Source organism: Rhynchophorus ferrugineus, unplaced genomic scaffold, assembly GCF_030347505.1.
Source record: "Rhynchophorus ferrugineus isolate W39M unplaced genomic scaffold, kcgeb_rfMv2 rfM1, whole genome shotgun sequence".
NCBI lineage: Eukaryota > Metazoa > Arthropoda > Insecta > Coleoptera > Curculionidae > Rhynchophorus > Rhynchophorus ferrugineus.
Genome location: NW_027472580.1, coordinates 33,262,780 through 33,286,898, shown reverse-complemented (window position 1 = coordinate 33,286,898; position 24,119 = coordinate 33,262,780). Strand labels below are relative to the sequence as shown.

At 30.9% G+C, this 24,119-nt stretch overlaps 1 protein-coding gene across 1 annotated transcript in view; it reads right to left on the bottom strand.

The window, feature by feature from the left end:
- Sol1 (CUB domain-containing protein Sol1) overlaps positions 1-24,119 on the bottom strand; it is a 1,033,997-nt gene that overhangs the window by 354,727 nt on the left and 655,151 nt on the right. The window contains exon 6 of the mRNA XM_076419377.1: positions 7,899-8,113. Within this exon, the coding sequence (XP_076275492.1) occupies positions 7,899-8,113 (215 nt within the window). The remainder of the gene's footprint in view (positions 1-7,898; positions 8,114-24,119) is intronic.

The window sequence follows — 24,119 nt, the reverse complement described above, 5'->3', positions numbered from 1 at the left end:
TATAATTTACTGATGCTTTATGTAAATAATTGCTAAACGGCGTGGTTTGTGCAGTGGTAAAAGCGACAGGACGGTCCTCCTGCTGTTGCTATAGTCGCGGGTTCGAATCCTGCTGGGACGTGGTCGTAAATTTATATTTGAGATTGGTTAAAATTTGTGAATGTTCTAGGCAAGAGTGTAAAATCCGACAAGGAAAATGATCCCAGTCACGCCAGTAACCAGGCTGGGTAAGACCAGATATCTTCTGTGATGATTTCTAAAGTTCGTCACTCGCCAGTCGGTAGGCCTATTGCTGAGGACCGCGGTTCGGAGCCCACGTTAAATTTTAGGCACACAAAAGTTGTCCCCGCCGGAAATCGAAACCGCGACCTCCGCGGGCTAGCTGGACGTTCTAACCCTTATACCGTGTACATGCTTAGTACAAATTCTCATGTGCTATGGTTAGTGCTAGAAAAGCAAACAATATATTTTACACACAACTTGTGAAGTACTTCGAAAGAGTGTCAGTGCATCCCAATGTACTCGCTAATCAGCTAAATATGCGACGTGATAGTGAAGTGCGTAGACTAAAACGTTTAACACCACCTGATCTGATTACTGGACATATGTAGACTTTAGAATAACATTAGAATAAGACTAATTAATTAAGATAATATTTTATACAGAAGATTGCTTAATGAAGTGATTTTCTACATGCCATGTATATATAATATAGACAGAAGAAATACTTATTGCCAATAGGGCAGATTGTGGACTCACGAAGAGTAATAAAAAAAAACCGTTAATATTTTTAAAAGAAATTTAACAACTGCTACTGTAAAAAATTCTTCAAATCTTTTGGTTCTATGGAATTACTGAAACCTTTGGAACCCAATTTTAGTTTTCAAGATTTTGGGAAAAAAGTTTCTACAAACAAGAGGCTTGGACAAAAGTCGTGAAAATTTATCAGAAAAGTATTATCTATTATACCAGTCCAAAGTATTACCTATTATGCCAATCAAAAGTATCTTACTATTTTTCATTTACAATTTCATTTTTTTGCCCTCGAAAACTAGCGTTCCAAAATGCTGCTATATTAATTTACAATATATAGTTAATCACAAGCAAACTACAAAAAAACATAAAACCACATATATTACATATAAATCTATATAAGCATAAATTCGGCGCATTACTTTCAAGGTCGTGGCTAGGACGGAGGACCAGAACGTTAAAAATCAGTCTAATGAACTAGTAAAACCGAAAATAGTAACTAAAAGTAAACGACTGAAATAGTCGATAGTAAGTAGTAATAAAATTAGTAGGACCTAAAATATCGACTCAAAACACTTACTAGTAAAAACAGTCGAACCAAAAATAGCAATTGAAATTGTCGATAGTAAGTAGTTAATTACTGAATAGTCGATAGTCGATTTCAGTCGATTGTTCCCAACACTAGTAAAAACCCACAAGAGCACAATTTATATCAATAAAGGATACAATAGACACAAATAGATTTACATAATTCTCGATCACAAAAGTCAACTCATGGTTTTATTATATTTGATAACAAATCTAAAAACAACCAAACAGCCATAAATCTCAATATACGGCGGTATAAATGTAAAAGAGGAAGCCCCAATAAGAGCATAATTTATATCAATAAACGATTCAGCAGGAAACAAATAGAGTTCGATCTAAAATTCAGCCGGTAAAATCACACATTCAAGAATGCCTGTAACTCTTTTACGCAAACGTCTTCATGTCACAGTGTCGAGGGTACGAAGAGGAAATTTATTAGTTCGAGACGAGATACGTGAAAAGGATTCGAAATGTCATCCGAAAAATGCGAACGAACATGTCCGGTCATATATCAGGTCAAGATTTACACGGAGATAGTTTCCTCGACTTGTTTTGCTCTCGGATCACGTTATATCATCGACAAAAAAATAATACTTAGTAGTATCATTTGGGGCTGTCAGGAGTTATTTCTGTTTAACGTGCCACATACAATAACGTGAACACGCCACTTGTTAACAATTAACTTTATTAAAAAAAATGAAATATGGGACAAAAAGAAAAAAAATCTGTTTAAACATTCTTAATAAATTGATTAGATTAGTGTTAACACCAATATTTGTAATAATATAATTATAAAATCAATTAAATAAAATACTACTTTTAATGGTTAGTTCATAATTATTAACTATTTAATACACTTGTTAAATTGGCACCAATTTGTTAAAACCTCTTAGGGTAGCAATTAGCTTTTCGTTTGATGTGTAACAGTTTACCATGGGGTGTGAGAAAATCCAGAAGTTAAGGGGTACTAAATCTGGAGAGTAAGTATATATTTATAAAAATTCGTACTTTAATTTACTTATTTCAATGATGTTATTTAAGCAGTTATGTTTCTGATTTTTTTAAAAGTCTTTTTATGAACTTTTATGAATTAATCCAAGAGGTGAGAAACAATTTCTTGGCCGATTTTTGAACATAGACACTCTTCGAGGCTGAAAAGCTCGGATTACTTTACGTCTTAGTTACTTGTTTGGATTTAAAATCTCATTGGACCCAATTCTCACCAACAGTGGTGAAATGACGAACAAAACCCTTTTAATAGTTTTTAAAATCGCAAATTGTTTCTTATTTTTAATAACGATGTCTTGAGTAGATTCTTTTATATTTTAATTTTTTGTATTTTCAATTTGAATTTGAAAAAATTTAAAAATATTTCTCACATTATTATGAAATATAAAATTCTTAACTGACGGCGATATTTATTTTTAACTTATTTTTTAATTTAATTTTGAGTTTTATTTTTAACTAATAGATGTAAGATATTAGAGGTTATTTATCATGGCTCTTATGAAAAGCAATACCAGTCAATGAATGTTATTTGTTGGTTAGATGGCGATATGCATTGTTATAGAATTAAAAAATTGATGACTTAGTGAATCGCCCTTATTCATTCTCCGTGAGCCCAAATATGTCCATTTCTTTGATTTTGGTTTATCTTGAAAGCATCTTTTGACCAATCAGTGTAGTTGTTTAATTTTGAGTCGGATCTGTTGAGCTTTTTTGGTTAACATGATGTTTCCAATTTAATTTACGAAGCTCAAAAAATCACAATTATAATGTTGCAAAAAATATGCCGCCTAAAGAGGACGTTCTATATTGTAATTTTGTTTTGAATTAAATACTGAAGAGTTGTATTTGCTATATGCGACTGGATATTTTGATGATGTAACATTATACCCTTATATGGCAATTTGCTAAATATATATATATATATATATATATATATATATATATATATATATATATATGTATATATGTATATATGTATGTGTGTATATGTGCATGTGTGTAATTTTACATCGAAGAAATATATAGATACAAACAATATGTTAGCATATCAATATTTCTTGCCAAGTCTGAATATAAAGTAGCAGAATATTTCGTGTCCCACATCCATTATCAAATATTTATGGTTACATATAGAAAACATTGAGGAAGTAGTTTCTTTAAAATAAGACGAACGAATGTACACGTCCGCATACTTGGCATGTATATATTTTCTGCGCTCTATTTAATTCAAACTCATGCGAGCTGTGAAAACATTTGTTTGCAGTCTTTCGTTTATGTTGTTATTATCGCTTGTTATATACAATATATATGTGCATCACATACGGCATTTAGTATGTAAACTAATTCAGTGTTAATAATTTTTCAAATTAGTATTATCTCGATATACGACAATTGTATGAAGGAAACACATCGTGGTAAGAAAGTAATTGAATCTGCAGTATATTTAACAATTTATTAAAGGCCTTACAACATCCGCATTAATGGTTGAGATAATTAATGGTTTTAATGTTATCTAATAATTTGAAGCAATTCGATTTCGTAAAATTAGATTCGAAGAGACCAGAAATAGAATTCGAAGTATTTTCAAATAAAGTTAAATATTTAACATTGCATTGGTGCGTAAAGTAAAAAACTAATAATTTGGACGATTTCCCCACGTGTGACTAAGTCATATACAAATTTCTAAACAAACGTCACAATATTTTTGTATATGGCTGATATTGGTTGAGTTGTGGAGAAAATGTGCAAATTAAAAATGTTTGTTACATATATTTTTAACAATTTCTAAAATAATATGAGCATAACTGTCCTATATATCTAAGTGTTGTTTATAAACAGGAAAGGGGAGTTGATTAATGCTTATAGGCACTGGATGATATTGTGATTTAACGTATCATCTAAGATCGATAGTCGCTGTATTGAATGCAATTCTAAAATTATTGAGTCATCTAATTTCAACCTTAAGAAAGTAAGAATAAAAATACGATTTAAAAGACATAAAATTAAATTAAAGATGTCTAAGGAAATGTTTCATTCAAATAATTCCATCAATTCAACAATCGAATAAGCAGTATCAGTAACTTTCAAGAACACGAAAATGTGGTAGTGTTCATGTTCTTGTATAAATAATTATAACATTGATTGACATGTGTGCAATGTTGAAAACCGAAGTATGTATACAAGTAAAATGATCATCGATGAACTCACACAATATATTACTTTGTTAGAGATGCTCCTGAAATCTTTGTAAATCCACGTCATTCACAGACGAAATGTTTCCTAAAATATCGCACAGAAATGCAAACAGCACCAGTGGCTCAACGACGTCAATTTTATTAATCGAATATTCACTATATAATTCGAGGAGAGGCAAGAACCTTAAGTCTATTAATTCTGCAATGAATTAAGACGAATTTGTAAATTATTAGAAATAATTATTGAAATCACCGGTATTTCCAGGCATCCTGTCACATGTTTTGATATTAAGAATTAGGGTGCGTACCATTCTTCTCCGAAAAATCAATTCACTATTGCTTGGTAATATCTTCTGCCCTTTAGCAAAAAAGATGGCGAAGTATAAGGACTAAGTTTGGTTCATATACAAGTTATTGTTGACTAGAAATTCATGCTTTCAATCTGGACAACAGTAGTGGATGTCTCACGCCTCAGGAAACATTTTAATATATTTATATTCCTAGTGTACCAAAATATTACATATGTTCATCTTCAGTACAAATACCTTCAAAGTAACTCATAGCTATCCTTTTTGTCTATAATTTAGAAATGTTCAGTTAACTATTGATTGTAATAATATCAGAATATAACTTAACAAGCAATATCAAGAAATAATTTTATAGTTCCAAAAATTAGCATAATTCACATGCAAATATGTTAAGTTAAATAAATAGAAAAATAAATCTAATATTCTCTGATTTATTAATAGCAAAGGTCAAGATTATTCTTGAGTCATTCCTGTCTTCATAGACAGGACGGTCATTCTACTGCGGTGATGGTCTCGGGTTCGAATTCCGCAGGATATAAGTGTACTTTAATTTTGTAAAGGTCTTGTGCAAAACAGTCGTTAAGAATTTGTTACTGGCGCAACTAAATAAGAATATTTTACTAAAAATTCCCCCTAGTTTCTTTTGATATTCTTGTCGAACAACGAAGCACTTTTAAAATTGTTATCTTTTTATTAGTACATTAGCTTGCCTTTGAAAGTTTTTGGAGTAAATTAGTTAGTTTCCGGGGTCCTTGCTGTTTCGTATAACCAACTTGTTATGGGTCCTCCAAACAGGGGAAAGTTTTTCCTCGCTAACCGCAAATTGCATTTTTTCTTTTCAATTTTGTTTTCGTTCAATAAGTTTTTAATAACATAGTTTTGCTAATATTACGTTGGCTTCTTCTTTGATCAGTATGTCTTCAGAATAATAATAAATTGTAAATTTTATATTTGCAATACTGTATAGTTTTGTAATACACAGTATTTATCTTCTGCTATAATGCTATTATGTTATTATTAAGCTGTAAACAATTTAGTAATTGTTTAATATTTTAAATTAGTAGACAGATATAAAATAACGAGTATTAACTTCTTGCGTGTATTTTGATCTAACTTGATTGTTAATCTATATGGTTTTGATGTCTTTCTACATAAAAAACAAATTTCTGTTTTTACTTAGTTATTCAGTGTATATGGTCGCTAAACATAGAACAATCAAAATTGCCTATTCGATATTCATTTCTTTCGATCGACGTTTGACATGGAAAAAAACATATAGTGACAATACGCAAACAGCTTTGGCTAAAACTAAACCAAATGTATTGGCTGATAGGGCGTAAATTTAATTATCATTAGATAACAAGGTTTTGCTGTATAAGTCAATACTAAAGCCCATTTGGACCTATGGTATTAATCTGTAGGGTACTACTAGCAACTATAACATAGATATCCTCCAGAGGTTCCAGAATAAAGTGTTACGAGTCATCGTCGATGCCCATATTACTTATTCAACAAACTGATTCAGCGTGATATCCCCATAGAACCCATAGCGAGTATGATTCGGAGTGTTAGTGCAAAGCATTCTGAAAGACTACTAGTGCATTCCAATGCACTCGCCAAACAGTTAAGGAGGAAAAAGTGTTAACATTCGACATGCTTTCAGTTTATTGCTTGCTAGGTAAGTACAGAAAAGTTTTCCGTGGTGTATTATTATTGGCGATGTAAAGTGGCCTACTATGACGCCTTATCATGAAAAGTTGTTGGCTAGTCCAGGCGTGCCATTCACATCGATACCGAAGCAGATTATTTATTGGGGCGTTTAACCCGCGATTTCGGTTCACCAAATAATATAATGTATTTTGGACTGTTTATTCACTTATTTTACTTTCTACACACTACACATGTTAGGTTAGATGCTAATATTCTTGTTATTTATATAATACATACTGCTTTCCCGCTTATATTCTAACTTAACCTAACTTTTTATACATGTCAAACATTACGATCAATTACGTCGAGGACACTCGAACTGTCTTAACCGTCCAAGAAAGAAATATTGCCTAGCGACGTGTAAATCATATATTATAAAAGCGTCTTTACATATAAATATGAAACAATATTCATGGCTATAAAGTCATGCATATAGTCTTCTGCATATAGAGACCTCAGTAAGGTTCAGTGTATTATAAGCTGCTAAAACCGAATAAAACTTTTAGTGAAGATGTCTACTAACATCAATTGAAGAAATTGAACGACGTAGTGTTGCGAAAAGACCAGTAATTGTGCGTACCAGACATAAAATCGTCCTTCTGCAGAACAATGCTCGACCATATATTGCAAGAGTTGTAAAGGAAACACTGTAGCAGCTCGAGTGAGAAGCTCTACCACACCCAGCGTACTTATTAGACATCGCTTCTTTCTATTTTCATGGAAGCTTCTTTTGACTGTCATTTAGTCGATACAGCATAGCGAGACTAGCGCACGGTTTCAAAATGCAAAAATGAATCTGTGCTCAAATTGCTACCAAACTACTATCGTTCTTTTGACAAGTTGTTCAACACAAGTTGTTCGGATCTCCACCTTGCCAAAAATTTAGCAAAAAGTTGAAAATGGTGGAGAATAATTGGGTGTATTTAATGCACCATTTTTTCTCAAAAATGAATACAAGCAATACATACAATGAATAATAGAATACAAGCCAGCCTGCAGTTATATGAATCACTTAGAGTTTCAGCAATTGAAAAAAATGCTTAACATGAGCCTAGCTACTGTTATAATTTATTGGATAAAGTGAACTAATTTTTATTTCCTATTTTGTTTTAAAATCTGTTGACTTTTTAAAATAATTATCATCTTTTTTGATAATTTTATATATGTCTATTTTTAATAACTCCAGGTATTTCAATTTTAATATAACTTAACCTATGTGATTGTTTCTATATTAATTTATACAACGGAATAGCCGAACATAATTAAAATATGAAAACCATATTAAAACCGCTTATAACTATAACTCTTAGATTGGAATGAAATTCTGTTTACTTACGCTTATCAATAAATCTGAAATATCCGAAAAATCCGGTGAAATTCTTTCGATTCGGTCCGGTATGAAATTCCAGAACAAGACCGGGTCCAGACGAATAAACCATATTGGGAATATCGATCATATGACCGCAGTACAGGCTTTCCCAGGGCGTGTATTCATTCACTTGTGCTGCTTCCAAATGGACAAAAAGTTTCAGGTAGTCGCCTCGAACACAACTGTAACCAAACAAAGTAGAATCAATAAATGGCTATTTTATTCATAACGTTGGAGATTTAAGGTGGCTATGGTAATTAATTAAGAAGTGAATCAAATAAGTATTTGTGATCAAATAAGTAAAGAAATTAACAAATATATTTCTTAATGGACATATGTGGACCGATACATCTGTTTGTGAGATTTCTCAACTATTTGATTTTTTTCTGCAAAACTTTTTAATTTTTCCACAAAATATCTAAAATCTTATACGAAGTACTACAAAAATTGATGAAAACTTTTAAAAAATAATGAAATAGGTAAAGTTGTTATTAAGTTTGAACATATAGAGTTACAGTTCTCTTTGCATATTCTCTTCTAAGTCATGTGTTGCTTCAGAACCCATGTGTCGAACAGGGAATCTTTTTCGAGAGTTTTTTAAGATAACGAACTTCAGTTGTTAACCACAAGTTTGTTCCTTATAATAGCAATTATGAGATGGTGCGCTGACGTGATGCAAACTCCAAGAACTTAAATATTGCCCACTTTTCGGTACCATTTTTGTAGTATGATTGATCACCTCTTCATCCGATGAGTTTTTTTTATTCAAATTTCCTCCCTGCGAGCACTATTTTGAGATCTGAGAACAGGAAATAGTCGCTGGGGGCAGATCTAGAGAATACGGTGCATGTGGAAGCAAGTCGAAGCCCAATTCGTGGATTTTTAACATCATTTTCGCTGACTTGTGACACAGTGCATTATCTTGATGAAGCAGCACTTTCTTTTTCTTCAAATGCGGCCGACTTTCGGCGATTTCGTTCTTCGAACGGTCCAATAACGCTATGTAATAGTCGCTGTTGATGGTCCTTCCATTTTCAAGGTAGTTAATGAAAATTATTCCATGCAAAATACAGGCGCCATAAACTTGCCAGCTGACTGTTGCGTCTTCCCACGCTTTGGAGCAGGTTCATTGTGTGCAGTCCACTCGGATGACTGTCGATTGGACTTCGGAGTGAAATGATCGAGCCATGTTTCATCCATTGTCACATACCGGCGCAAAAACTCGGGTTTAACACTGCTCTGAATCATCAAGTCGTCGTTTTTGGTCAAAAGTTAGCTCGTGCGGCACCCATTTTGCACAGAGCTATCCCATACCCAAATATTCGTGAATGATATGATGTTCACGTTCAGTTGATATCTTTAGAGTATCTGCTATTTCATCCAGTTTTAATTTACGGTCATTAAAATTTTTTTAATGTTTTCGTCGGTAACAACCTCAATTGGGCGTCCACTGCGTTCAGAGTTTTCAGTACTTATTTCATCACGTCTAAACTTAGCGTACCAATCCTTGATGGTTGATTTTCCTGTGGCAGTGTCCGGAATCTCGGCATCATGCAAGTTTTTGCTTCAACTGTATTTTTTTTTTCAATAAGCAATATTTTATCAACACGCGAAATTCCTTTTCATCCATTTTTTTTTCACAATAACAAAAGTTGCTTCAATCAAATTGCTATAATTCACAAACTAATGGTCCGACCGCTGTCAAATTTATACGCGCATCTTTTGCGGGTTAGGGCTATCTAAAACATATGGATTTAATTCCAGTAGCGCCATCTATGTGTCCGGCCTGGGACTTCTAAATTGACCTGCTAATCTTCCGGTAATAACTTCAAGGGCACAAAACTCGACTGAAAAAGCAAACAATTAACAGAAACCTATTTGTTTCTTTCGGAAATTCCTAGGCTTTCTGACTGATTTGTATATTTCTATATTTCCCCACTTAAAATGTATTGAACAAATGCAAAATGAGATCTGCAGTGAATGATTTTGGCATGTCTTCAGTTTTCTTTATGTCATTAAGTTTCTTTATAAAATACAGGTTACGCCCGTCCTCCATTAAATTCAGTTGAACATGTTGATGGCGACCAGAGCGAGGTAAATCATCCACCATATCTCGATAACTTCTGAGAGCCTGGATATTTTTGTTTGTTATTCAACACTTGAATTTCCACTCAAATTGCAGATAGTACAAACAATTCTTTTCACCTTTTAAATGATCAATTTCCGATCAGTGGATTTTATGAAGAAATAATTGAAATCCATTTTGAATCTATGAACTTTTATTTTACTTTATTTGTTAGAATATTAGTTTCGCTATATACACAATTCCTTTTGCCTAGGGTTGGTGTTAATATACAATTACTATACAATTTGATATAAAAATGACTTTGCCATGTTGAAGCAAATTTATTATGTTTGATACATACATATTTTGATACATATTTAGACAGACCATATAGTAACCATTCTTCTACTTTTTGGATTTTACTACCTCCTAACTTTGTTGAGTATACTATGAGATTTGTTAAACGTTTGTTCCAATCAATATCTCATTTTTATTTAACTGTATTACTTCACTAATTACTTGTATTTGGCACTAAATTTCATGTCTTTTTGAATTTCCTAAAACAATAATTGATTATACAATATAATTGACATAAATTGGTCATGTTAGGAAATAATAGTTAATGTAAGAAATACTTCTATTTCTTGATAATTAATATACAAATATTCAACAAAATATTATAATGGTCATTTTGATAATATATAAGGAACTACAACGATGATTATAATAACATTCGTCTAATGAACACTCTTCAAGCGACTCTAAGAAACTACATGATTTCCAGTGAGTCCAATGTATCCAAGAACTATACATCTCAACATTCCCATCGCCCGTCCCGATATTAGCGAATGAGTCATCAGCTGCCCTCTACGTAATTCGTCAACAATACCGTTCTGTATTTTCTTACATTAAGTGATGATTAACTGTAGTTAAATTTGAAATGGGTGAGTCAGATCTGCTTGTGATATATGAAAACCTAAAAAATATCTTCAGACGATTTAAATATAAAATGTCCTTCTTTCATAACATTTATGGTTTATGCTACCCTATTTTATAATCATGAAACTATTTGTATCCGTTATTTACTGGAAAGTTTGGCATTTAATTGTCGTAGGAGTAATAAATAAGCTAGCGAGCATAAAAGTTCTGAAGCTATCGTAAAGTAATCAGACGTGAAGTTTATTTATTACTCTGTTGCACAGGAATATACGATGAAATATACCCTGAATGCTTACTCGGGTAGTTAAAATCTAGTTTGTCGTTGTTGGACAATGCTTTGTAAATATATAACATTTCAATTAATTGGTTTTTAATTATTCCTTGAAGCCTAGTTTTAGATACTTATTAACATTGGTAATATTATTTTGATATGGATATTTTATGTAAATTACTATATAATATATTGCAAAAACATCAAATTCTAATATGAGAAGGTAAGCATATTAAAGCTAAGTTTATTGATCAACGATATCTATTGTTAAGAAGGCGACATATCAATATGAACTGTTAAATAACTTAACTGTTGTAATAGTCATATTTATTACTTTTCTTATTTGATATGAAGAGTCGCTGTCGAGTATTTGCTGTCGAAAACCCATCAAAAAACCCCAATTACCGGTTTTATATTTCAAGTATTCGAGGTGGTCTTTGGCGGTATTAATGTTAGTGAAAAACAACGACCTGGTGGTTCAAATAATGTCTGTTCAAAACTAAAAAAGACCAGCAGTAACAAGCAGAAGTCGCAAAGGCTCCCTTCTTGCATGATAACGCGTTGGACCCAACATATACACCAGACATAGTGTCTTCTGATTGTTACTTGATCAGATTCCTGCAGCATGATTTAACTGTCACAAAATTTCTGCTTGTCGGATTGACATGATATCGCCGTTATATCAGAAAGACGGAAAAAGATCAAAAAGAAACAAAATCCCAAATTTAATATATTTTTTTTATAACATCTTTATTAGATACGCTCAGTACAATCTTAATTTACAATTTATTACTACTTTTCCTATGTACTTGGATTAATTAACAAGCAAGACAAGTGCGAGAAAATACATCAGTATGTATTCTTCAATTATAAAATTATAATTATTTATTAATTATTAACTTATAGCTATAGTTTACACTAAATGTATACACTTTATATAAGTTCGTATGGTTTTGTTCGTTTCAATCTCCTAACATCCTGCGCGCTGTCCAGCAGTTGTATTGCTTCCACGTTAGTATGATTTAGTAATCTTCTTTCCTGTTTCAAGGCGAAATCTCGGATAACTTCGCAAATCCATTTGATTTCCAGGTCATCGTGCAGTTCTTCATTAGTTACATAGCGATAGGTATTAGTAATCAATCGAAGAACCTTGTTTTGACAGCGTTCTATGACTAGTTGATTTGAATTTTTAGTGCAACCCCATATTTGCACCCCATAGGTCCAAATTGGTTTTATAATCATATTATAGATGAACCTCTTTAATTTTAGATCAAGTTGAGAGTTTCTTCCGACTAACCAATATAGTTGTTTTATTTTGGTTCTAGTGTGTTTTGCTTTTTGTCTAACGTGATGCTTCCAATTTAATCTACCGTCAAGATGGATTACGAGGTATTTAGCTGATTCTGCTTGAGGAATCGGGCATCCATTGAGTGATATAATTAAGTTTTTAATATTTCGCCTCAATGCAAAATTAACGTGGACAGATTTGGAGCTATTAAGTTGAATTTTCCAATCTTTCGTCCATTTATGGATTTTGTTGACTGCCACTTGCACTTTTTCTATTGCCCTAGGCAGAGATACATCTCTTGCCATAATAGTCTCAAATTTAATGTGAAAAAAAATGACCAGAATAGATGAAAGGTCCTACCAGAACAGGTTCATAAAGAATTCAAAGGTCCTAAAAACAATCGAATGCCTATGAAATATTTTTCATTTAATATCCGAACTTTTATAAACAATTTTTGACCATTTTTAAAGCATCTGTTATTTAGAGCTTTCTGACAACAAAAACAATAATAAAATGTATTTTTTACATACGCATTTTATATATGCATTTTATACGGTTTATGGCTTTAGTTTTTTTTGCAGAGCACTATATCACCATAAAGCACATTTCTCTTTGTTTATAAGTATTTTATATTCCTAAAATGCAGTACATACATTTACATTTATAATGTCAAGCTCCAATGCAAGTCATGCATAAAATATGACTCAATATACCTAAAATTCTTTACGATCCCTACTATAAGCATTTTTCTCGATTTTCCTTACTAGTATCATCGATCTTTCAGGTGACAGAATGAACTGGCTTAGAAAAGGACGGGTTATAAACTATACATAGCTTGAACCGTGCTTATCTTTCTGTTACAGGATTGATATTGTTTCTTTTTTCTTGGCCCAGCGAATTATCTTGGGAATTTGGGAATAGAGGAAAGAGAGGACCTGTTCCTTTTTTTGCTTAAACTGATACATGGAAAGACAAGCAAGCGTAATAGAAAATTTATGAAGCTGAATTATTTAGATAAGGTTTCATCCTTATCGTTTTTATTGTTTGTGCCTAAATTAGGTAAGTTAAAATTTATGGAAGTGAAATGTCATTTATTGGTAATTTTTAAACTGTATTATTTATTATTGACCCACATCGTCTTTCCTTGTTTCTTTTAGGATAAGTGATTGTGATTGATATTGACACTTTACCTAAAAAGTATCTGGTCTAAAGAAAAGTTTGTTCTAAAAATGATACTTTATCAACATAATCTCATCAGAGTGAAATACATATCAAAACTGTTGTTATTTTTACGGTACTTTTATAGAAACTTTATTTGATCACTTTAGATACCTATTACTATCTGCCGTCCACTCAGTAACAAGCATTGATTTTGCTGTTCATGATTGATCGGTGTTTAAATTCAGTTCACCAATCATTAGGAGTTTTTTTCTGCTAAAAAGTCACTATAATGCTTTTTCAATACACAATTTTTTATTTAAATTACGTATTTGAAAAATAATTGCCTTTATTTATTATTATTGTTATTATAGCTATTGTAAAAAATCAGAGCTGTGGTAATATTATATTATTTGATAATAATAATATCCAGATTGTATGATTTATGATCATTAGCATTATCGGAATTACCAGAATAGCTTATGTGTGATTTATCATAACAGTTCCGTGTGTAACTGTGAAATTTAATGCATATTATTTTCTTGAAGTGCACAAGAAACTATTAGCATGTGGAGATTTTTTATATATATGTGGAATATTTTCCTGCATAACTTTATTCAAAAATATCTACGGCTTCTTTATTTAAGGTTACTTACTAAATTCTTTTGAAACAATATTTAGGGATTTGCTTACATGTAAAGTTCTTTTTACTTGTTCTATTCTATTATACGTTGTAACGAGTTAGCCTGAGCAAATGAATTAATTTCTAATATACCTAAATGTTTAATGGTCGTACGTATATAATAATTTTTATACAAATTAACTGCTCCTGTGTATTTTGGTTAGCTATATCTATTGGTGATAATAATGAAAATGTAAACAACTGTTAAACGGTCTAATCTAATTGTTAATTTTGGCAGTTTTGACATTTCTCTACATAAAACAGTATTTAATTCACTATTATAGAGATATTCAGTGTATACAAATGTTAATAATGGAACACTGAAAATTGTCCTTTCAGGATTCATTATTTTGTTGTTTGATCTGAAGAAATTTGTTGCCGAAGTCAACACCTTTAGACCATTTTGATTTAAAATAATCAAGAAAGAAATTCCAGCTTAAACTCTCAGTTAACATTCAAACAATTTATCACTTCATGAATTAGCTATTTCCATACTCATAGATTCGATGAGATCCAGAAGAACGGAAAATAACTACCACACGAATTGATTATTATGCCACAAGTAGCTTACTCACTAGAAGGAACCTACTAGAACACATCACTGTAGTTTAATGGACAGCCCTCAATCCAGTTGCAACACAGTAAAGTTAACACACTATTATGCATTGCTACAATATTTTCTTGATATCAGATCCTTTAGACACTTTTGATGGCGCAGTTGCATAATGTTTGTGATTGTCTTAGGCAAGACTGTAAAATTCGACAAGGAAAATGATCCCAGTCATGCCAGTAACCAGGTTGAGTAAGACCGGATATCTTCTGGGATGATTTCTAAGTTGGTCACTCGCCAGTCGGTAGACTTAATGCCGAGGGCCGTGTTTTGGAGCCCACGTTAAAGAGTAGGTCCAGTCCAAATAAACCCAGAGTTGGTAAAAGGAGACTTTAAAATATGTAAAAACTGGAATTAAACGTTATTTCATGTATTGGGATTAGTTCCATTCGATGAAAAGACTAATGCCTATGTCATCTTGGAATTGAATTGCTATCGGAATCAATCTAGTCAGGAATATCTCATGTTTAATGGACTGCTAATGTAGGATTTTGTTTTTGGATAGTTTTATTGTTAATTATACTTTTTTTCTTATAAAATATTAGTAAAAAACACGAACTGCAAATACAGCTGCTACTTGATTATAGGACAGTATGAGTAAAACAAAATTTGCTTTGAAATTGATCTGAAAATTTTATTTGAAAGGTGTTTAAAATAAAAGGCACCGTAATTATATGCTTCAAAATTGTATTAATAAAACTAATGAATCACATATATAACATTTAAATAAAAAAAAACTAAATTCGTTTAGGCATTCGAATGCTTTTGTCAACATTTTAGAATAAGTTGAAAATCTTTGAAATCCGATACATTTGTTCAAATCAATATAAATTAATAACTACAAAATCCATAAGTGACTTAGTTCTAGATCATGAAATCGGTCCAAACATTCTTCAACATTGTCAATGTTGCTTTTTTAAATAACTTATAGTTTCTTCTTAGCTTTTTATAGGATCAACTGTATATAATTGTTAAGATGTTCGCAACTGGAATAAGGTCATTACCGAAGACATTTATTTAAAGGTAAATGGGTATCATGCAAGAAAAGGTAGCAAAAAATAATAGGCAATACTTGACTAAAGGTTTTAAATTTACAGGAAGTGCAGGAATAGCAGCAACATATTTTTAAAAATAATGTAGAAATTTCAGTAATCATCCTAGTTGATAATTAAATTTATTAACTTTTGTACACTTTTCTAGGATCCTCCTAGTACTTTGTTTATGCCATACCAAAGACTAATGCGATTGCACTAATCGGTATAGGCTTTAATTTATACTAGTCAATTTCCGGTTCCAATTAATTTTCAATACCAGTCCAATTGCCATGAAATGAATCGTTCCTAATAGTCACCAAACTTTATTTGGAAATCGAAATATGTATTCTGATTTACATTTCCAATGTAAAATTAAACGGCCAGATAAAACGTTATCAATCTGAACCTGTTAATAGCTTTGCAAAATTGATGATTGCAATTATATTTTCTTCTCAAATGACCAATTCTAATTCTGTACACAAAATCGATTCAATACTACCGGCGTTGTTTGACAGGTAATTCGTGTAGATTAGAGATGGGTTTACTAAAGATATTTTAGGCACTTGCGTGTATTCTGACTAATCTTGTAGTTTAAAAATATGTTTATGGCGATTTTTTTTACACATTTGTCGTATCTTTCTCGTAATTTGGCGAGACCGTTTTGATAAACCGATGTTTGTATGGTAGTGATCCAATGTTTCATCGATTTTCGTTCTTCTTCGTTACTTAGGTTAAGCCTTTCATCGTTAGATCTACACTGAGTTACTCGCTAACTCTATTTAGAAAACTGTTATTTTATATAGATATTAGCAGTAACATATAGTTTAATTGCTAGGTTAGTTTGTTAAATATTGTTTCACATTGATACTTCGCATGTTCACCAGTATATAGTTTATCCTAATTTAGTTGTACATAAGTCATCAAGATGTTTAATGTAGCAATTTCTAAATCTGTTTTAGAAGCAGATAATATTCTCCTTCTCACTATATTCTAGTTAAAAATAAATATAAAGCTCTCTGATAACTTCGAAAGGGTAACTGAACTAGCCTGTCAAAGTCGTTCAGTTATCAAACGTATATAAAATTAATCAAAACAATAGTGATGAGAAGTTATAAAGCGGAAAACGTTATTTTAATGTTTTGCTTGTTTTGGTCTGATTGAAAATTAGTATGGACACAGTCACTAAAATATTTCTGAATATGAAAAATATTATCTTGAACTCATAGAAAAATAGACCGTCCTCATAAGAAGCGGATGACAAATCAAAATCAGCTTGATTTTAGCTCTATCAGATATTAAATATATGAAACGTATAAAAACAGTGAGTAGCTTTTACTAAGGCTAACATAATTTGACAAAACTTATTCAGAGAGAACTTTTAGTCTGAAAAGTATCGAAAACCTAAAATGGAACTTCCGGATATTGCTTTTAAAGGAATAGAATTTTTAAAAGCATATAATAAAATGAGACATGGATATTTCACAATGGGACCCTGCGGTCACTTATGACAAGATAATAATAAAAATAGCGTTGTGACAAAAAAGTTGATAGAAAAAGGTAAATGTTGGAGTAACAGTTGATTAGGTTTTATTATTTATAAGATTTATTAATAATTCATTGCAGATATCTTGTACTTCGTGCTGGAGACAGGAGCAGTTAATAACACTTTCGGTTTGGATGAACTCGATAAAGTATATTGAAGAAGATATTAACAACTCACGCAATTGTGAACTGAAATGTTTGATAGATTGGAAATTAACAGCTTAATTATGCACTTGAATGATACTTTCTGAATATGACATGACTGTATTCTACCAATTTCTAAGACAGGATGATCATAGTGGAAACAACTAAAGGTGAGTATGTAACTAATATACGATAATGCAAGAAATATTATTACATGGTGTGACAGATTTATTTTTTTAATTGTTAAAAATATACATGGGCATTTGGTTAAATTATTTCACCGGAGGAGAAATATAGTGATATCAAAATGTCTTTGCAGGAAAACACTGTACCGGAGGAGATAAGAACCAAGCGTAAAAGTTTTGTATGCTCTCTAATGAAAGTAAAATATATTACTTGGATATACAATTGATAATTAGATGGATTAGGCCTCCAGCTGTAGCTGGTATGGAAAGAGAGTTCAATGTAAATATAACCAAACACAACCCTAACCTACAAAGTATCAAATCTGTGTACTTTGTAGTTTAAGTCCGTTGATAATATATACATTAGATCTACTATATGTTATATGTCAAAGTCAAACAGAAATAAAACTCACGGTTAATAAATAGTATAAACTACTAAATATTAACAATAAAGTTAGCACAGCAACATTGCGATGTATTGACGGCACAGATTTAGATGACGTATATACAAAATAAATTTGGATAGACTATCGATCGTTTATCAAAATGCATGCTAACACTGCCACTGCTGCCATCTAATTCACAATTAACAATGGATAAATGGTTATTTCTTATGAATGAAGGCTCTGATAACAATTTATTTACGATTGCCTTCAAAACGGGTATTAACGAAGTTTATTGAAGCTTCACTTCAGCCAATATTACAATTTTGTAATACAGGCTTTCAATTCGTTAAACACCATTGTGTCTTGTTTGTTTGGCTAATGTAATTTTACCATAATGTTTTTCTTATATGTCGGAACTAACATACATAAAATATCCAAACAAGTACCTATGTGCTTTTTACGACACCTGAAGAAATTAGGAGAATTAAACTTTCCTTCGAAAATGGTGTTTCCTTAGCTCGTAATTTAACCTCTTCATAACTGAGAATATATAATATAAATAAAATATATTATGAATGATATTAATATATGATTGTCAAGATAGCTTTCAAGAAACTATAAATAAGGCTGATGAATAGAGAATATTTTTTTAATATTTTAAAAACATCAACCTTTAGTTCAAGTAGTGTTAAATTTGCTTCATTTTATATAAAACTCTTAGTTCAGCGTATTTATAATAGTGATCAAAATATATTAAGGATTTTGAAATAAAGGGCAAGAAATTTCGCCTCCTACAGAGTAATTACCTTTAGATATTTTGCATTTTTGCTGACATTTCTTCATTACCATACCAAACAATCGACTAGAAGCGGGTTTAAGGAACTGCTGGAAATATAATTTGGAGCTTTTACGAAACAGGCCGTATTAGTTAATGTACAATCGCACATTATTGTGAAGACATTTAAAAGTTATCAGTGAAGTCTAAATTATATTATTTTATGTTATATATTTTACATCAATTTTTATTCTTTACTATGTTTAACACAAGTATATATTAGTAACAAATTTATAATAAAATTTAAATATAGAATTTGATTTAATAAACAAATTTCAGATAACATTGCTTTAAATACTGTTAATTAACATAAACATTCTTGTAATTTTATTACTGATGATGTACATACGTGCGTAATGCAAAATAACCCAACGATGTAGTTTATTGGCATTGAAAATGAAAATAACCAATATTCCATTGAAGTATTAGCGAAATTACATTAATTACGAATTAGTGCGGCATTGCCAGTTTGGAGGGCTGCTGTTAATTTGTTAATTTAGCCATTGCAGAAACAAAGTCGTTATTGCTGTAATTTCGAAGCTTGTTCTTCTATTAAAAGATTATTGAATGTAGCTTTGTTGTAGCTTATATTAATTACGCATTACCTAATAATGGTTATATCACTTTATATCAATAATGTTACGGACGGACTCTAAAATGTCGCTTGTTCTGATATGATGAGCATCAAATATGGGAGTCCCGAAATCACTTGAAGTTGTCTTGAATAAATTATTATGTCTATTTTGGTTCTGATTGGATGTTATATCAACCCATTAGGTATGAAGTAATCCATCGTTTATGCGTTAGGTTTGATAATAATATTAAACATATTTAGGAGTCATATTGATGCCACTGGCATATTAAAGGAATGCTTTAAAGATGTTCCTTAAAATGGATATATCTTAAGGAAACAGTAAAATATAAGATCGATAATGTACCCTAATATCTATTTCCCTAAACAGCAACAGACCGCTTTCGAAGGATAGAAAAGGAGCACAACATCAGAGTTATATTCAAACCATATAGGTTTAGCTTTCTTAGGGAAAGAAATTCGATAAAAGTAACTGTGAGAATTACATGGTTAAAGGAAGAGCAACGATGTGTGAGATGTTAACTTAATATTTAGTTACCTTTAGTTGAATACTATATCCATATTGGCAACAACATTAAGTTCAAGAGTGGACAATTATGAAATGATCGCTCAGCCGTGATAAAAATTTAATTAAATAGGATAACCTTATTAGGAGACCTTCAATATCATACCTCTCGCCATGAAGATGATATCTTCAACTGTTGCGAAACGTCGGCTGATTTGATCTACGTGACTTGTTATTTTAGATCTAAATAATCTTCAAGTCTAAATAAAATATAAATGTATCAATTCCATTTTGTTATGTTGAATTATTAGTGTGTTTTCTGAAAATTAACAGACTATTGCTACAATGTTTTGACAAATGTATTTTATAGACAATTTCTGTCATTTCCATTGTGTTTTGTCGTTAGAGCAAGACATATACATCAACGCAACGAACAGTAGATGTCGTTAGAATTTATCGGCGATATTTTTCAATCTAAATCAATTTTCAATATCTGTCGAACAATAATGAACAGGATAGCTGGAAATGAACAACGAGATTCAATTCGATTCAGGAAAATGTGTCCTGGGCGTTTCCAATAGAAAACTGAACAAATAGCTGAAACAATGTTATCAATGCCTGAACCCATTATTGGCTTTTGCAAAATGTCGAATCTCGAGAACGATTGTCTGCTTAAATGGGCAATTCTGTACAAGGCGTGCTGATATCGGTCTAGTATTATTATCAATAAATTACCGTTAATGAAATATTAGTAAATACAAGAAAATTAGTAACAGTAAATATTAGAAATATTACTGCTTGCAATAGAGATACAATGTAATAAATGACTTTGTAATCATACATCTTTAGTAATACTTTTTCAGTAATAGCATACCGTAAATATTTTGCTGAGCCAGTTAAAATTTACGCCTTTTAAAAACGGATATTCCAGTGGTAGGGATATTCTAGTAGGAAAATGTAGTACTAGCTTGTCTAAAATTATCTGGTACATACAATGATAAATACTTAAGTGAAACAAAATAATGCAAAATGGATCCCGTCCAATAGTAACATGCGAAACAAATTGAAGCTGAAGCACGAAAGCTCTAAAAATTGTTTCAAGGCTTGTATTGCCTCGTCCGACTACTGCTACAATATTTTTTTAAAACTCTCTTATATCAGATTGCAATATATCCACGTGCAAACATGATACTATAACTTTTCAATTAAAGATGACTGTCTGATAAACTCAGCAAACGCATCTTCAGTCTGTAGGTCACTTTAAAACTCACCTTTTTTGAAGAAAATGAGGACACCTGGCGACGAAATTTGGCTTAACGAATAGCTAAATTTAACTTTGCATAACTGAAATAATGAAATTATGCAGCAGTTAAAACGAAATTAACTACATAATTAGCATAATTGGAACACATAGGACAAAAATGGAAATTTTGAAATAGTAACAGTGGATTTGTAAACATTGTTATGTGACATGTTTACAGACCAAGATTTGAAAAGTCATTAGTTTATTTAGTGATTGCAAATATACTCCTTTAATATACGTTTCTAAATTGTATAGAATAAAATGCCGAATAATGTTAATTATTATATTAGTACCCACGCTAAAGTCAAGAATCAATTTATTTACATATATAGCCCTTATTTATGTATAAAAACATGTATTACTTCATTTGGTATTCCATATTTATATTGATAACATAAAAGTAAAGAAAGGTCAAATATATTTATATTTGATGCTCTAAAGTTTATATATTTGTTATAAGTTTTAGTAGTGTAGAAATTTAAAACTATCAATACTTGGTTCATTATTGAAATATAATGAAATTAGGTAGATTACATTAGATACAATTAGGGACGATTAGTTCTTGAGATTTTAAGTTTGAGTTTTTAAGGTTATATAAAATCATATTTCTTATCTTATGTTGAAAATATTGTTTAAACAAGCTTTAGTAGCATCATATATCATATAAAATTTTAAAATACTCTCGTTATTTTACGAGAAACATGATTAACTTAATAAATCGTGGTCGAATTTCGACCCCACTAGTATATATAAATAGATATAAATGGTGAAGAATTATGAATATGAGTTTGAGTTAAATTAAAAATACAAAAAATGATCATTTCAAAATAGTTCATTTTAAGTATATATATATATATATATATATATATATATATATATATATATATATATATATATATATATATATATATATATATATATATATATATATATATTACAGTGTTAGATGTTGGAGTATCCTTCTGGGTTTGTATCCACTTTCGTTCTAAAAAGAACCATTACTATTTTAACGACGTTTTGTCAAAATCTCACCTGCCATCTTCAGGTCTTGCTTCCCTTTGTTCTACTCCTCATTACACGAACTAAACTATTCAGCTAAATTATGATACAAAACTCAGAAGACTATACCAATATGTATATATATGTTACGTGCCCTTTTTTTAGATTCAAAATTTTGTTCTGCTATAGACAGTTTTGATGAGAAATTAATAGGCTGTAGTAGATTGGTAGAATTATTGCCTTTACCTAAGTATAGATCTTTAACCAGAATACCATTTGGTGTTTTTTTGTGAAACGCACATTCAAACACTGAGAAAACATAATTGTTGTCCTTGTTGTGGTTTTTTCTGTACTCAGGTTATTAACTTCATTTTTTTTTAGTAAAACCTAATTTGAAATCTTGTAGGGTGAATTTTTGCAGTGTAAATTTAAGCATTACTTTCACAACGATTGCTCGATACAGATTAAAGGCAAAGCTCTATGTCCAAATTGTGGCGATTTTACCAATAATGAAGTTATCAAAATTAAGGTGCACTCTTTAAAACCACCTGTATTTCTACCAGTACAAATGCCTTAACAGTAAGTGATACAAGAAATGTTTTGTTAATTAAGTCACTTAAAAAACCATTCAGTTACTAAATAATATTTAGCCTATCGAAAACATAGACTAAGTTCAATGTTTATATTATTTTTTTCAATATTATTTTTTTCAGTAGTATAATTTTTTATTTTCATTTTTTCTATACTTTGCAGGATCAACTGCGAATGACACTATCGTATGGGTAGTTGACTTTAATTCTCCGCTAGGAATGTTGTAATAAGATTCTATATAATATATAAATAGGTACAAATTGTGAAGGATTATGAATACTAGTTTAAGTTTAGATCTTTTATAGCTCCATATAAATATTCAGATAATATCAATGACTTCCAACGAGATTTTGAAATAAAGGGTAAGAAATTTCGCCCCCTACAGAGTAATTACCTTGAGATATTTTGCATTTTTGCTGACATTTCTTCATTACCAAACCAAACAATCGACTAGAAGCGGGTTTAAGGAATTGCTGGAAATATAATTTGGAGCTTTTACGAAACAGGCCGTATTAGTTAATGCACAATCGCACATTATTGTGAAGAAATCAAGAGTCATCAGTTAAGTCTAAATTATATTATTTTATGTTATATATTTTACATCAATTTTTATTCTTTACTATGTTTAACACAAGTATATATTAGTAACAAATTTATAATAAAATTTAAATATAGAATTTGATTTAATAAACAAATTTCAGATAACATTGCTTTAAATACTGTTAATTAACATAAACATTCTTGTAATTTTAATACTGATGATGTACATACGTGCGTAATGCAAAATAACCCAACGATGTAGTTTATTGGCATTGAAAATGAAAATAACCAATATTCCATTGAAGTATTAGCGAAATTACATTAATTACGAATTAGTGCGGCATTGCCAGTTTGGAGGGCTGCTGTTAATTTGTTAATTTAGCCATTGCAGAAACAAAGTCGTTATTGCTGTAAATTTCGAAGCTTGTTCTTCTATTAAAAGATTATTGAATATAGCTTTGTTGCAGCTTATATTAATTACACATTACCTAATAATGGTTATAACACTTTATATCAATA